We start from the raw sequence: 12132 nt of genomic DNA, 5'->3' as shown, positions 1-12132 counted from the left end.
CATGCCGCGGAGCGGCTGGGCCCGTGAGCCATGGCCGCTGAGCCTGCGCGTCCGGAGCCTGTGCTCCGCAACGGGAGAGGCCACAGCAGTGAGAGGCCCGCGTACCGCAAAAAGAAAAAAAAAAAAAGAGCTTGAGAAAGACATGGCTGTGGTCAGTGAAGGCAGACTTCTGGAGCCACACAGGGTGGGGTCGAGTCTCCTGCTTCACTGCCAGCGCCAACCCATTGTAGAGAGGGGTGGCCTGAAGCTAGTTAGAGGCATTAAAGGAAGGAAGTCCCACTGCCCCCTTCACCATCCCAATAGAGGGCAAGAGGCCCCCTAGAGAGGCCCACACCCTTCCCACACCCTGCTCCCTGGCCATGGTCCATCGGCTCAGATGGGGCAGGCCCAGCAGAAGCGTCCCAGGCAGACCGGCTCCATCAGAGCTGGCATCTAGCTTCCCCTGTGTCGTAGGACAGGGAAGACCAAGCTCCAGCCCCTTGGGCCCTTTCCCAGGCCAGGACCAACACACATGAGTGGGGGACACTGAGGCACAGAGACTCAGAGAGAGGGGACATGCCGGTGAGCCCTAGAGCCCTGATGATCCTTGAGGGACAGAGATATGAAGGGACATTCTTGTCTTTCTGTTCCCTGCACCTGCCCTGAGCCTGGCACGGAGGAGACCACTGCTAACTGTTTTTCTGAATGAATGAATGAATGAGTGAGTGAATGCATGCTAGAACTGAAAGGAAGCTTAGTGATTATGGCCCTCTCTTCATTTTGTTCATAAAATAACAGAGGCTTATAGAGCACAAGTGACTCCAAGGTCACACAGCTGGCTGGGCTCTGTGGAACAATACCCTGACCTTCCTAAACTTCACTCTTTCCCCCTTTATTTCAGGGTCCTGCTGGAAGACCCGGCCTCCCGGTAAGTAGCTTTCATTTCTTTTTTCCTTTGCACCTCTCTCACGGGCTCTTTCTCAATCCAAGGACGGGAGAGGTTGGGTGGCTGCTTTCCTCCAGGTGTGTCTGGGTAGGAGGCCTCTCTCCAGCGTCTCTAACCTACAGCTGAGGGTGAAGCTCCTTGGCACCTTTCCTGGGGCCCAGGCAGGCAAATGACTTCATGCAGGCCCATCCGGGGCCACACCTGACTTCCATGCTGGTGGCCCTATAATGGGGGGCTGGATGGGGAGGCAGTCCCCTGACTTACTGGGTGTCCTCCTTACCGGGAGGCACCAGCTTAGTCGAAGGCCACTGTCCCTGCTTTGTCCTGTGTCCTCTGGTAAGAGTAGACTCAAAAACTTTGTTTTCCCCCCAGTTACCATTTCTGAGTGCTAGAGAGGCTGGGTCGAGTAACCATGGGGACTCTGGGACAAAAGGATCAATAGTACTAGTAGCCATGTCTCACTGAGACCTTCATAGGTGCCAGGCACTCTGCTAATCCCTCCTTATACATTTGATTTGCTCACCAGCTCAATGAAATGGGTATTATTATGCCCATTTTATAGATGAGGAAACAGAGATAGGTACAATCGCTTGTCCGATTGTCCAAGCTTCAGCTGTAGACCTGTTTGAGGTCCCGTGTTACCACATACCATCCCATACTACTGTTTCCTGCTGTCCGTACTCGACATTTGAGGACTATCTTTAAAGTCTTCAAAGGCATTGCCCTGTGGGGTGTAGCCTGGGGCGTAGAGGCATTGAGTACCGGATACTGCGGGCCCTTGGATGGGTAGTGGCTCAGGCGAGATGCTGTAGCCAGCCAGAGGGCCGAGGTGGGCGTGGAGGCCGAGCCAGGGCTGGCACCAGGCTGCCCTCTCTCCCTGCACTGAAGGCCACACCCCCTGGATTCCAGAGCCTTCTGTGCATCCCTCTTATCCCAGTTACTCCTCTTTTAGACATGAATTATACTGTAACCTCTTGACTAAACCAGCAGCTTCTAGAATTCATGTCCAGCAGTGACTTTTTTAATGAAACGCATGTGGGCAAATGTTTAGCCCTTGAAAATGAAAACTCTCCCAGCAAGTACGAGCCCTGGAGCAAAGGAGGACGGAGGACTCTGTCCCATGAAATCCAAGGAGGGGAAAAATCAGCTGACTGGGAGAATGTGGGCAGACTTTGTTTTTTTCTGACAATGTCCACCTTTAAAAAGCATTTGGGGGCAATTCTCAGAGCAGGGGCTGCCGCACAGAGTTTTCAGCCTCTGGCCCTTCCATGCCAGCCCCTAACCCGAGCATTTTATGGCCAGGACTGCAAAGAACATTAGTTTTAAAAAAGAAATGAAAAGAAACCAAAACACACATCCTGCAGTATCATTCAGAAGCCCAAGAGTGAGTGGGTTGTTGGGACCAGCAGGCCTGTCGTCCTCAGCAGGGAGGGTCACAGTCCTGCTCGTGCTTCCGAGCACAGGGACCTGGGAGTGACCCACACAAAGATTTGCGGATGCTGGTCTCTTGTGAAATACAAAAGTGTGAAGTACACACGTGCTTATAAAAATCACTTGCCTGTGGCCATACTGGGCTCACTACCTGTAGACGCAGTTTACACAGCACTCACCAGGTGCCAGGCACCCGGAGTTAGCGTTCCAGAACCATTGTCTCTTGGCATCCTCCCAGCAGTCCCGGGGGAGAGATCCGGATGTTCAGGGAGGTTCAAGAAACAGATCCACGTGTGTGTATATATATATATATATATATATATATAAAACAGATATCCACGTATCGCTGCAACCCTGCCACTCTTTCCCAAAGTCTGAATGGTTTACTAAAGACACTTCGGTCTTGACAGTGTACATGTAACAGTAGCCTAATTCAGAGCTGGTTGCTATTCCCTGGTGCGTCCACATACCTCTTGGGATGCTAGCCATCCCTCAGGACGTTTTGCCTAAGTGAGATCAGCAGACACAGAATCACCCCAGAAATGCCCACCCTTCAGGGGAACCCACAAACCCAGCTCTCTCCTGCCGGGACAAACACCGTCTGATTTTCAGCCCCTGTTGTTTTCCATCCTTCCAGGCCCCTGGCAAACCCCAAGCCCCACCCCAGATTTTATGGGTCTGCACATATATGATTGCAAAAAAATATTCTCTACCAAAAGAGGGAGGAACAAAACTTAATAAGCAGATTTCCAGAGTGAGAAGATGTAACCCCTGGCTGCAAAACAGAGCCGTTCCCTCTCAGCAGCTGAAACTCCTGTTGCGGCTGAACCCACAGGGCACACTATTGGCGCGGGACGGGGTGGGGCCTGGCTGTGGCAGTGAGGAGGGGCAGGACTCTGTTGGTGGCCTTCGCAGACACAGGGCCTGGGGAGGAGCTGGGGGACGTGGGCGCTGCTCCCCAGCTCTGGCAGAGATAGACCAAGGGAAGTGATTCGCCCATCTGTCACACGGGAGCTGCCATTCATTCACCCTGCCCCGTGCCTAGTTCCGCGTGACGAGGATGCGGCCAGACAGTCTGTGGGACTGAAAGGGGCGAGTTCACCCACGTGACGCCTGGGAATCATCCCAAGTGCCCATGCAAACCAGGTCTTGGGTGTGTAGCTAGCCATGGGGTCCTTCACGTGCTGGCCTGGCTCCAGTCACATCTGTATGTTTCTGCCTCCATCAGGGGGACAAAGGTGCCATTGGGATGCCTGGACGTGTGGTGAGTTGGAGCATCTGTGCCTGCTTGTGTGGCCATTGCTTGCTTCCCCGTGCCGGCCTGTCCTGCAGACCATGGCAAGGCGTTGCCTACCCCACCCCAAGGAGGGGTCGGACCTCTCCCTTCCCCCACCCAAGTCTGCTTCAAGGAGGAGGGAAAAGTTTTATTCCAATCCTTCCGATCTTGCTATATGGCTTTACTCTCCAGAGAACTGCCATGGCAAAGGAAAAATCCAAAGATGGCATGAATAAAGCTAATCGCCAGTCACTACTGAGGACTCCCACCCACTCCACTCCCTAACCTCCCGAGGCTGCCAGCTCACCCCCAGATTTATAGCTGCTCCTGCAACCATTCCCCGGCAAGAGTAGCGAAAGATGGCAAGAAATGCAAACAGAAAATGCTCTACAGAAACTGCAGTGGAGCCAGCTCCGTAGGCATCTTCCCTAGACAGAGGCTAGTGATGCAGAAAGGGCTTGCTTCCAGGCAGGGCCTCCAAATCCTCAGCAGGAGGCTGGGGGTTAAAACATTCATCGTTTCCTGCTGAAAACAATAAGATGATGAAAGGGCATATTTGATAGGGAGCTTGTATCTCAGAAATGGGAAGGTTGGTGCTAGGCTTTAAGGTCCCAGCACCAGGGTTTTTCCGGGTGGCTTCTAGCCTCCGAGGGGCTGGAATGGGCAGCACCTGGTGGCAGCCTAAGGCAATGATGGCCACACGCTGGCCTCACCACCCCCCAGCCTAGTCTAGGACGTGGCCCAAGCTGCTCTCCCCGTCTGACCTCGAACTCCCCACCAGCCGCCAGCCTCAACTTCCACCCTGGCTCCCGGTGCCCCAACTTGCCCCGTGCCGTCCTTCCATGTCACTCACATGCTTTGCCTGGTAACCTCACCTCCTGGGCCGGGTTGGCCTTAGGCCTGGGTATGGCATCCTGTGTGAGTCTGCTGACCTGGTGTGAACCCAGTGCCCAGAGAAAAGGCACCAAATCATAGCTCACACTTGAAAGTGCTGCTGGTGTGCTTGGCACTGTGCTAAGGGCTTTGCACACATCATCTGATTCAGCCCTCACGAGAACTGCATGAGGTGGGCCCAGTTTCTACCCCACTGTTCAGATGAGAGAACTGAGGCTCAGATGTTAAGTGTCTGTGCCAAGGTCACAGGTCTAGGAAGTGGCTGATCAGGGACTTTAATCCAGGCAGTCTGACTCCAGACCTGTGCTCTTGACCTTGATAATGGAACTCACCCTGCCCAGGCCCCCTCCACTGGCATCACAGCTCTACGGAGGGTCTGATCCTTTGGAAGAAGCCGCAGTCCTAGGCCTAGGACCTGGGACATTTCAGAGGTTCAGGACAAGTGTTCCATGTCACAGAGCTTTGAGCTCCCCAGGGCTACCCAAGAACTGTCTGTCAAGACATGGAGGCTGGGAGCCCTGGGCCACCCCCACGTGCAACTGTCCAACCACGTCCCAGATCACAGCACCGTGCAATTCCTGCCTGACCCTGTCTCTAGGCTTCAGTTCTCTAACTCCAAACCTTGAGTCCCCCAGGCTGTCACTGGGTCCTTCCCTGTGTAGATTAGCGAGACGCATTCAGCCGCCTTTCTCACAGGCTAGCTGTGGGTGGGCCTGGGCCAGGCACATTCTTCTCCGTAGCCCTCCGAGATCCCATTTATCAGTGAGCATGTTGAGACTCAGTTTGCCCAGGATTGGGGCAGAATTGGGTCTTGTACCCAAGACACCAAAGTCCTTGCTCCTGACAGGTCAGCTTCAGGAGTCTACCCGGCCTGCAGGGAAGCCTGCAAAGTGCAGAGCAATCCCTCCAGGGCTACCCGCTCCTGCCCTCCTTCTTGGGCCCTGTGGATGTGTCCCCCGCCGGGGAAATGTCCACCTGAGCCTCCGGTGGAGCAGGAAGGAGAGCCACAGGAGGTCTCCCCATTTCCTTCTACACAAAGCTATTTTCAAACCACTTTGGTGCTTTCATGCTGCTGGTGCTATTTTAACTGTGACAATGGACCCATTTGGCTGCCCAGTAGGAGCCCTGGCATGGACCCCCTGATAAGAGCTGGGGTGGCCAGTGGGTGTGAAATGCCTGCGTTGTTCCCATGATCCACCAGAGGTGGCTCCACGGGCTGCCACGAATGAGGGTGGATTGGGGCCATCTATCCACTGGTCACTGTGTGCGCAGGGGTCCTTGGCCGTGACCCACTTTCCTCTGCATCCCGGCCACATCCTCCATCCCCCAGGTGTGTGTGTCCTTCTATCTGTCTTCCCGTGTCCCTCCTCGCATCTTGCCTGGCCACCCCTAACGACTCCTGTCGCATCTATTGGCAGTTTTGTGCTTGGTATTTGGTCGGACCTTCAAAACAACTAGACTCCACCTCACCACAGAGTCCTTGGGAAAGTCTCTCCCATGGCCACCCCTGGGGCCACGGCTCCTACACACACACACACACACACACACACGCGCGCGCGCGCGCACACACACACACACACACACACACACACACACACACACACACACACACACACACACACACACACACACACACACACACACACACACACACACACACACACACCTCGCAAGGGGGCCTCATAAGGCTCCTGCCACTGTTGCCTTCTTAGTTATCTGGCTGGGGCCGGCCCTCAGGCTGAGACACCAGCCGTCCACGTGCTGTGCTCGTTGGATTCAGGACCTGTCATCTGTCAGCATCTGTGTTTTGTTTTGTTTCTTATTTCACGGTGACTTCCTGTGTTGGGTCGTTGTGCCATTAACACGAATTCTTGTGTGTGTGCGCCTCTCTCTCATCCTTTCTTTTTTCTCTCCCTCCCTGTCTCTTCCCTGCACTCCATGTTGCATGTGGCCGCCACAGGGAGGAAAGGGCCAACCAGGCGAGAAGGTGAGTCCACACTTTCCCCTCCGCACTGCCACCCCAGCCTCTGCCTCCACCTCCTGGACTCTTGGGGGGGCTTCCAGAGGCCCCCATCCCCTCCTCCTGGCACACAGGCCCCAGCGGAGCATGCCAGCTCGTCCTGCTCTGCCCTCGCAGCCTCTCACAGCCTGGTTTCCTAACAGCTTCCACACCATCGGGCAGGAGTCTTGGGACTCCTGGACTAAGGGTCCCAGCTTCCCTGGCTGAGGTCTGAGGGGGTGTCCCCTGCCCACAGAGGCTGCATGTGGCCTCTTCGCACTGATTTCAGCCTTAGGCAGTCACCCTTCCCAGAGGCAAGGAGAGCAGCAACTGCTGTTTTGTGTAGCTGGTTCTAGCCCCTCCCTAGCCCTTCACTGGTCCCTCAGATTTAGACACTCTATTTGTGCTGCTCCAGAGAGAGTCCCCCAGGGAAACACCCAGACCTACACCTAGTCACACCAGGACTAGGAGGCAAGGCAGCTCCCACCTTCAGGCTCAGGGCTGCTGGGCCCAACAGCAAGTGTGTGTCTTCTCCCCACCCTCTCTTTACAGCAGCTCCAGCCCGGGGCCAGGGTGTGAAGCCGTGTGGCCACCTGGGGCTGGGGAAGAAGACCTCGGGGTGTGAAACTTGGCTGGGGCTGGGGCAGGTTGGGAGCATCCTGAGCAGGGCCCTGTGGGGATGCCTCTGGGGCCTCAGCAGCCATGGCTGAGCTGAGGCCTCCTCTCTCCCTCCCTCCCCCCTCCCCATCCCTCCCTGGGCCCCCTCTTGCCCATCACTGCACTGAATCCTCTTCTCCCGCTTCTGGCCTGGGCCCCATTGCCCTCTTTCCCTGGTCCCCACACCACATGCTCTTGCTCACTTCTCTCTTCATTCCTCCTGCTTCCCCACTGCCCTTCTCGATCCTTCTCGAATGTTCCATCCATCCCCTTTTCATCTCCTCTCCTCTGGGTCCCTCATCTTCCCCCGTATCCTCTGCCCCGCTTTGTCCTCTGGCTCTCGGGACCCACCCTCACCCGCTCCGCCTTCCCCACCTGCCAGCTGCCCCCTTCTACTCTTCCCCTCCCACCCCTGCCCCCCTCCCTCTCCCCCTCCTCCCTCTTTCTCTCCCCCACAGGGAGCCCCAGGAGATGCCGGGATGTCCATCATCGGTCCCCGCGGCCCCCCGGTAAGTGGCTCTTGCCCTTCCTCGGGGTGGGGGAATGGGTGAGTTAGTAAGGAGGCCTGTGGGGGGCCAGCGCGGGTCCTGGCCACGCCTCTGGGTGTGACGGCCACCACGGGCCAGGCCTCACTGCTGCTGATGTTAAAGAAAGCGGCCTGACTAAACGGACCTCAGTTACAGCCTCTCGGGAGGGTTCACAAGGCCCTACCCTGTAGCCGTGAAACAACAGCAGCTGTGAGGCGGCCCTGCTGTTCACAGGCAGAGGGCGAAAGTGCTGGCTCCTCTCCCGGGAGGGCGGTGGTGGCCGTGCTCCGGCTTCCCGGGGACACGTTCCAGAAGCCCAAGAAGCAGTTACCCCAGAGCCCAGGTCTCTTGAGCCAAGCACCCTCTCCTGCTCTTGACAGAGCCCAGCCCGCCTCTCGCCCTCAAAGGCCCTGGTTCTGTGCTCAGTGCTGGGTCCCAGTCCCCCCCACCCAGTGGCTGGGGGCTGGGGAAAAGCAGAGAGCCTTCCCCTCAGATAGGCTTCCTTAGGGACCAAGGGGGGGCGTGGGCGATGCTGCGGGAAGATAGCGTGACTATGGGAAGGAGGAATGGCTGTTTTTCTCAGAGCGTCCGACCCAAGGGACTTCGATAAAATCGCCAAATGTCGGGGTGGAAAGGACCTCAAGCATGGTCTAGCACGACCTTCTCAGAAGGGGAAACTGAGGCCTGGGGAGAGGAAGGGGCTTGGCCAGGGTCCCACACATAGAGGCCGAAGCAGGGTTAGAACGCAGGACCCCGGGCGCCCAGGGCTCCCCCCGCAGCAACAGGCTGCAGTCTCCATGCTCTGCTGTGCTCTTTTCCTGCCCTGCCGTGCGTAGTTGAGAGGGGTAGGGACCCAGAGCCTAGCCTCATGCTCCCAGAGCCTCGCCCAATGGGTGGTGACGCGCCCCCTACCCATTCCCCTGCGTTCAGTGGGAAGCAGGAGGCTCCTACCCACTGACTAGGGAGAGGAGGGGGGTCAGAGAGCAAATTGCTAAGCTACGTGCAAGGCCCTGACGGCTCTGCAGCCAGGAAGGGGCTATGGTGAGAGCTGGGAGCAGAGAGGGAGAGCCGAGAAGGTCAGAGAGGGCAGCCGAAGGATGGAGCTGAGGAGCAGGGCCAGCGGGCAGGCCGGGGGCCTGGGCTGGAGGCAGGGCTTGAAGGGGCCTGGGCTGCGTGGACAGGCCTTCCCTGCAAGGTTTCTACCAGCTCAGAGCACGCGACAGTGCTGAGGGCTGACACTTTGCACTTACTCTGTGGCAGGCAGTATCGAACACCTTTACACATAGCAGCTCACTTAATCCTCACGAGAACTCCACAGGTAGGCACCATTAGCACCTCCACTTTATAGATGAGAAAAGCAGGGCACAGCGAGGCCGGGTGACTTGCCGAAGGCCATACATGAGAGTGTGGCCATGGTGCTGGGATTTGACACTCAGCCCGGGCCGTGTGCTCAGAGTCTACACTCTGACCCCTGATGCTACCCAGCCACGGGGTTCCCGTCACCTGTGCTTCTGGCTCACGTGGCCACCGTCCCGCTGGGCTGTAAGCCCCCTCGTGTACTGGGGGAGCCACAGTGTGGGTGCCCTGAGCCCAGGTGGGGTACCCAGCCAGGGGCCGACTAGGACATGGGGAGGTCACAGAGAAAGACAGTCCCCCAGGTTCCAACGACAAGGACGGAATCTGGGGTGGACCTGTTAGGAGGACAGGGCAGTAGCACAGAATACAGGCCCTACCCTTTGGCCAGCATCTCTGTCTGCCTCCTGGTCTGACCACAGATGTTCCCTTGTGTGGATCAGGCTGGTCCTCTCACAGCCTCTTAGCAGCATCTTTCAGCAGTGTCATGTCAGCTGGAGACCTAGAAGTGGTTGAAAAGGCCTCACTTCTGGAGAATATGCTCCGGGGGCCTCAGCTCCCCCTGCTTCCAGCCCAGCGTGTATCAATATACCCACCGCGCTGGACATGGTTCCAGTGGTGAAGGGTACCTTCTGTTCCAGTAATAGCAATAGCTTCCCTCTCCTGGACACCTAGGAGACATGCTAGGTCCTACACTGAAAGCCTGTGTATGTGACAGCCTCCTCCAGTCCCTCCGGCCCCCAGGAAAGCTGCCAGCCCATTTCACAGAGCAGGAAACAGAGGTCCATAACTGGCCTGTGATCACACGGCTCCTCCGTGCTGGAGCTTGGTTTGGGCCCGGTCGGCCTCATTCCAAAGCCAGCATTCTTTCTCCAACAGCGCCTTCCACGTTTTAAGCTCTACTGTTTAAAAAGGATATTTACCTTGAAAAAACAGTCCTCCCTGTGGGTGTTGTGTTGATGTTGGGGGAGGCTTTATGGCACCAGGAGGCTTGATCAAGCCCAGTGTCCTCGGATTTTGGCCTGTGTGTGTGACCTTCACCCAGATGGCTGGGGCCCCTGCTGAGTCCTCACTAGACACCAGGGCAACCCCCTTAGCTCCTCCTAGGAAGCCGCCTGGAGCTGCTGAGAGCAGGGGACCGCAGAAGACCATGGGACCGATTGCAATTAAGGGGTAGAGGTCAAGTGGGCAAGCCCTCTGCGGCCCGGGATGATGGGAAACATGTGGCTTTCCACTCAGCCAGGAAGGGCCTAGGACACATGCTGCTACTGAGAACCAGCCTTGCCACTCTCAGGGGCCACCTGCCTCCTGTCTTGCAGCTTCGTAAACGGTCCGTGCAAAGGGGGCACCATCCGGGCACTTTGGAGAAGGATGGTTCACATTCCAGTGAGGCAAGGTGCCGGAGCGGTGGGCCCCATTAAACTGAGCAGGAGGCTGGGACCCCGAGATGCTGGCTGGCCCCACAGGCACTGGAGAGGTCAGCTGCCAGGCTAGGAAATGCCCCCCATCTCAGAGGGAGCTCATTCTTTCCCAGAGACCCCAGGTTCTCTTCAGGGGCCAGGAGGAACTGTCTGAACTTCCAGCCCTCATTCACAGTGAGACACCAGGTCAATACACCCATTGAGTGTTTCTTCGTTTATTTGTTCCATTAATATTTGTCAGGCACCTACGACATCCTAGGTGCTGGGTAGAAGATGAAAACCTGACTGCAGCCCGCTTGCCCTTTGCAGAGAGAAGCCATCCCATAGCGATTATAGTACAGACAGTCAGCGCTCAGCTGGGGACGGTTAGGGAGCTGTGGAAGATGAGGAGGCACCTGACTCGGGGTGAGGGCAGGCAGGGAAGGCTTCCGGGAGGAAGAGGTAACTAAACTGTGATCAAGGAGGAACAGAGGTCCCAGGCACCAAGGCTGGGGAGGAGTGCTGAAACTCCAAGGCAGGAGCGGTTCCCGTAAACTACCGGAGAAATGGGGGAAGTTCTTTCCAGAGCAAAGCAAGAGCAAGGATGGTGAGAGAGAGGTTGGCAAGGTGAGCAAGGGCCCGATCATGAAGGACACGATGTTCAGGAGTCAGGATTTTACCCCGAGGGCAGTGCAGACCCCTTGGATTGTGTTCTGCTGAGGAGGAACACGATCAGACTTGCAGTTTAAAAAGCTCCCCAGGGACTTCCCTAGTGGCACAGTGGTTGGGAGTCCGCCTGCCAATGGAGGGGACGCGGGTTCGTGCCCCGGTCCGGGAAGATCCCACATGCCGCGGAGCGGCTGGGCCCGTGAACCATGGCCGCTGAGCCTGCGGGTCCAGAGCCTGTGCTCCGCAACGGGAGAGGCCACGACAGTGAGAGGCCCGCGTACCGGAAAAAAAAAAAAAAAAAAAAAAAAACTCCCCTGATCCTTCCTGCTCCAGCACGGAGCATGCTTAGAAGAGGCTGCAGGTATGGGGCTGGCAGGAAGGAACTTGTAATCGTCAAGGCCTGGACTGGAGCACAGTCAGTGGGGCTGGTGGGAGGGCTGGACTGGCGAGATATGTTGGAAGGGGAATTGACGGAATTTAGTGATGATAAAAACGGGGATTGACGGAGAAAGAGGAGTTCAAGGTGACCCCATCTTTCGGACTTGAGTAGCGGAGTGCCTGGCAGTGCCCTTCCCCAAAGGGAGAAGCAGATTGTGCGGGGGCAGATGAGTTCAATCTGAAGGTGATAGATTTGGGATGTCCTTGTAATGTTTGGCCTTCCGTTTGCTGCCGGAGGTCAGAGTGAGTGGAGGCGGCTCACGAGGGTGGGTCACACACACCCTCTCCCAACTCTGCGTTCAGTGACATCACTTTTCAAGCTTAAAACGGGCTGTGGTGGGAGTATTTACAGAATCACAGATTTACAGAAATTGGCAAATGCTGTACAAAGCAGGGCTCTCCTCCCCCACTCTCCCCAACGGGATTAAGCATTTACCAGCAGAGTCTTGTTTAAAAGATAGCCAGCACTGACTTGGGGTAGCGGAGGTAGAATAAGGCAGGCTCTGGACAGATCCACGACTGGCCCTCTTTCAGGGGTTAGATAAGAGGGAAGGGAGAGCTCC

General features: G+C 56.7%; 1 protein-coding gene across 10 annotated transcripts in view; it reads left to right on the top strand.

The window, feature by feature from the left end:
* The window catches only part of COL13A1 (collagen type XIII alpha 1 chain), a 143740-nt gene that overhangs the window by 63899 nt on the left and 67709 nt on the right, over window positions 1-12132 (top strand). For 8 of the 10 annotated variants that reach the window (XR_009559420.1, XR_009559419.1, XM_060286746.1 and 5 more), the window contains exons 3-6: window positions 881-907; window positions 3585-3620; window positions 6487-6513; window positions 7641-7691. Coding sequence is in view for 6 of the 10 variants with exons in the window: in XM_060286746.1 (XP_060142729.1) it covers window positions 881-907; window positions 3585-3620; window positions 6487-6513; window positions 7641-7691 (141 nt within the window). In the remaining 4 variants the exon portion in view is untranslated. Of the gene's footprint in view, window positions 1-880; window positions 908-3584; window positions 3621-6486; window positions 6514-7640; window positions 7692-12132 lie in introns of those variants that run through there. The other 2 variants (XR_009559421.1, XR_011376809.1) reach the window with 2 other exon arrangements.

This window comes from Globicephala melas, chromosome 16 (genome assembly GCF_963455315.2).
Source record: "Globicephala melas chromosome 16, mGloMel1.2, whole genome shotgun sequence".
Lineage (NCBI taxonomy): Eukaryota > Metazoa > Chordata > Mammalia > Artiodactyla > Delphinidae > Globicephala > Globicephala melas.
The sequence above is the reverse complement of the archived record's forward strand: the minus strand, read 5'-3'. Positions and strand labels throughout refer to the sequence as shown.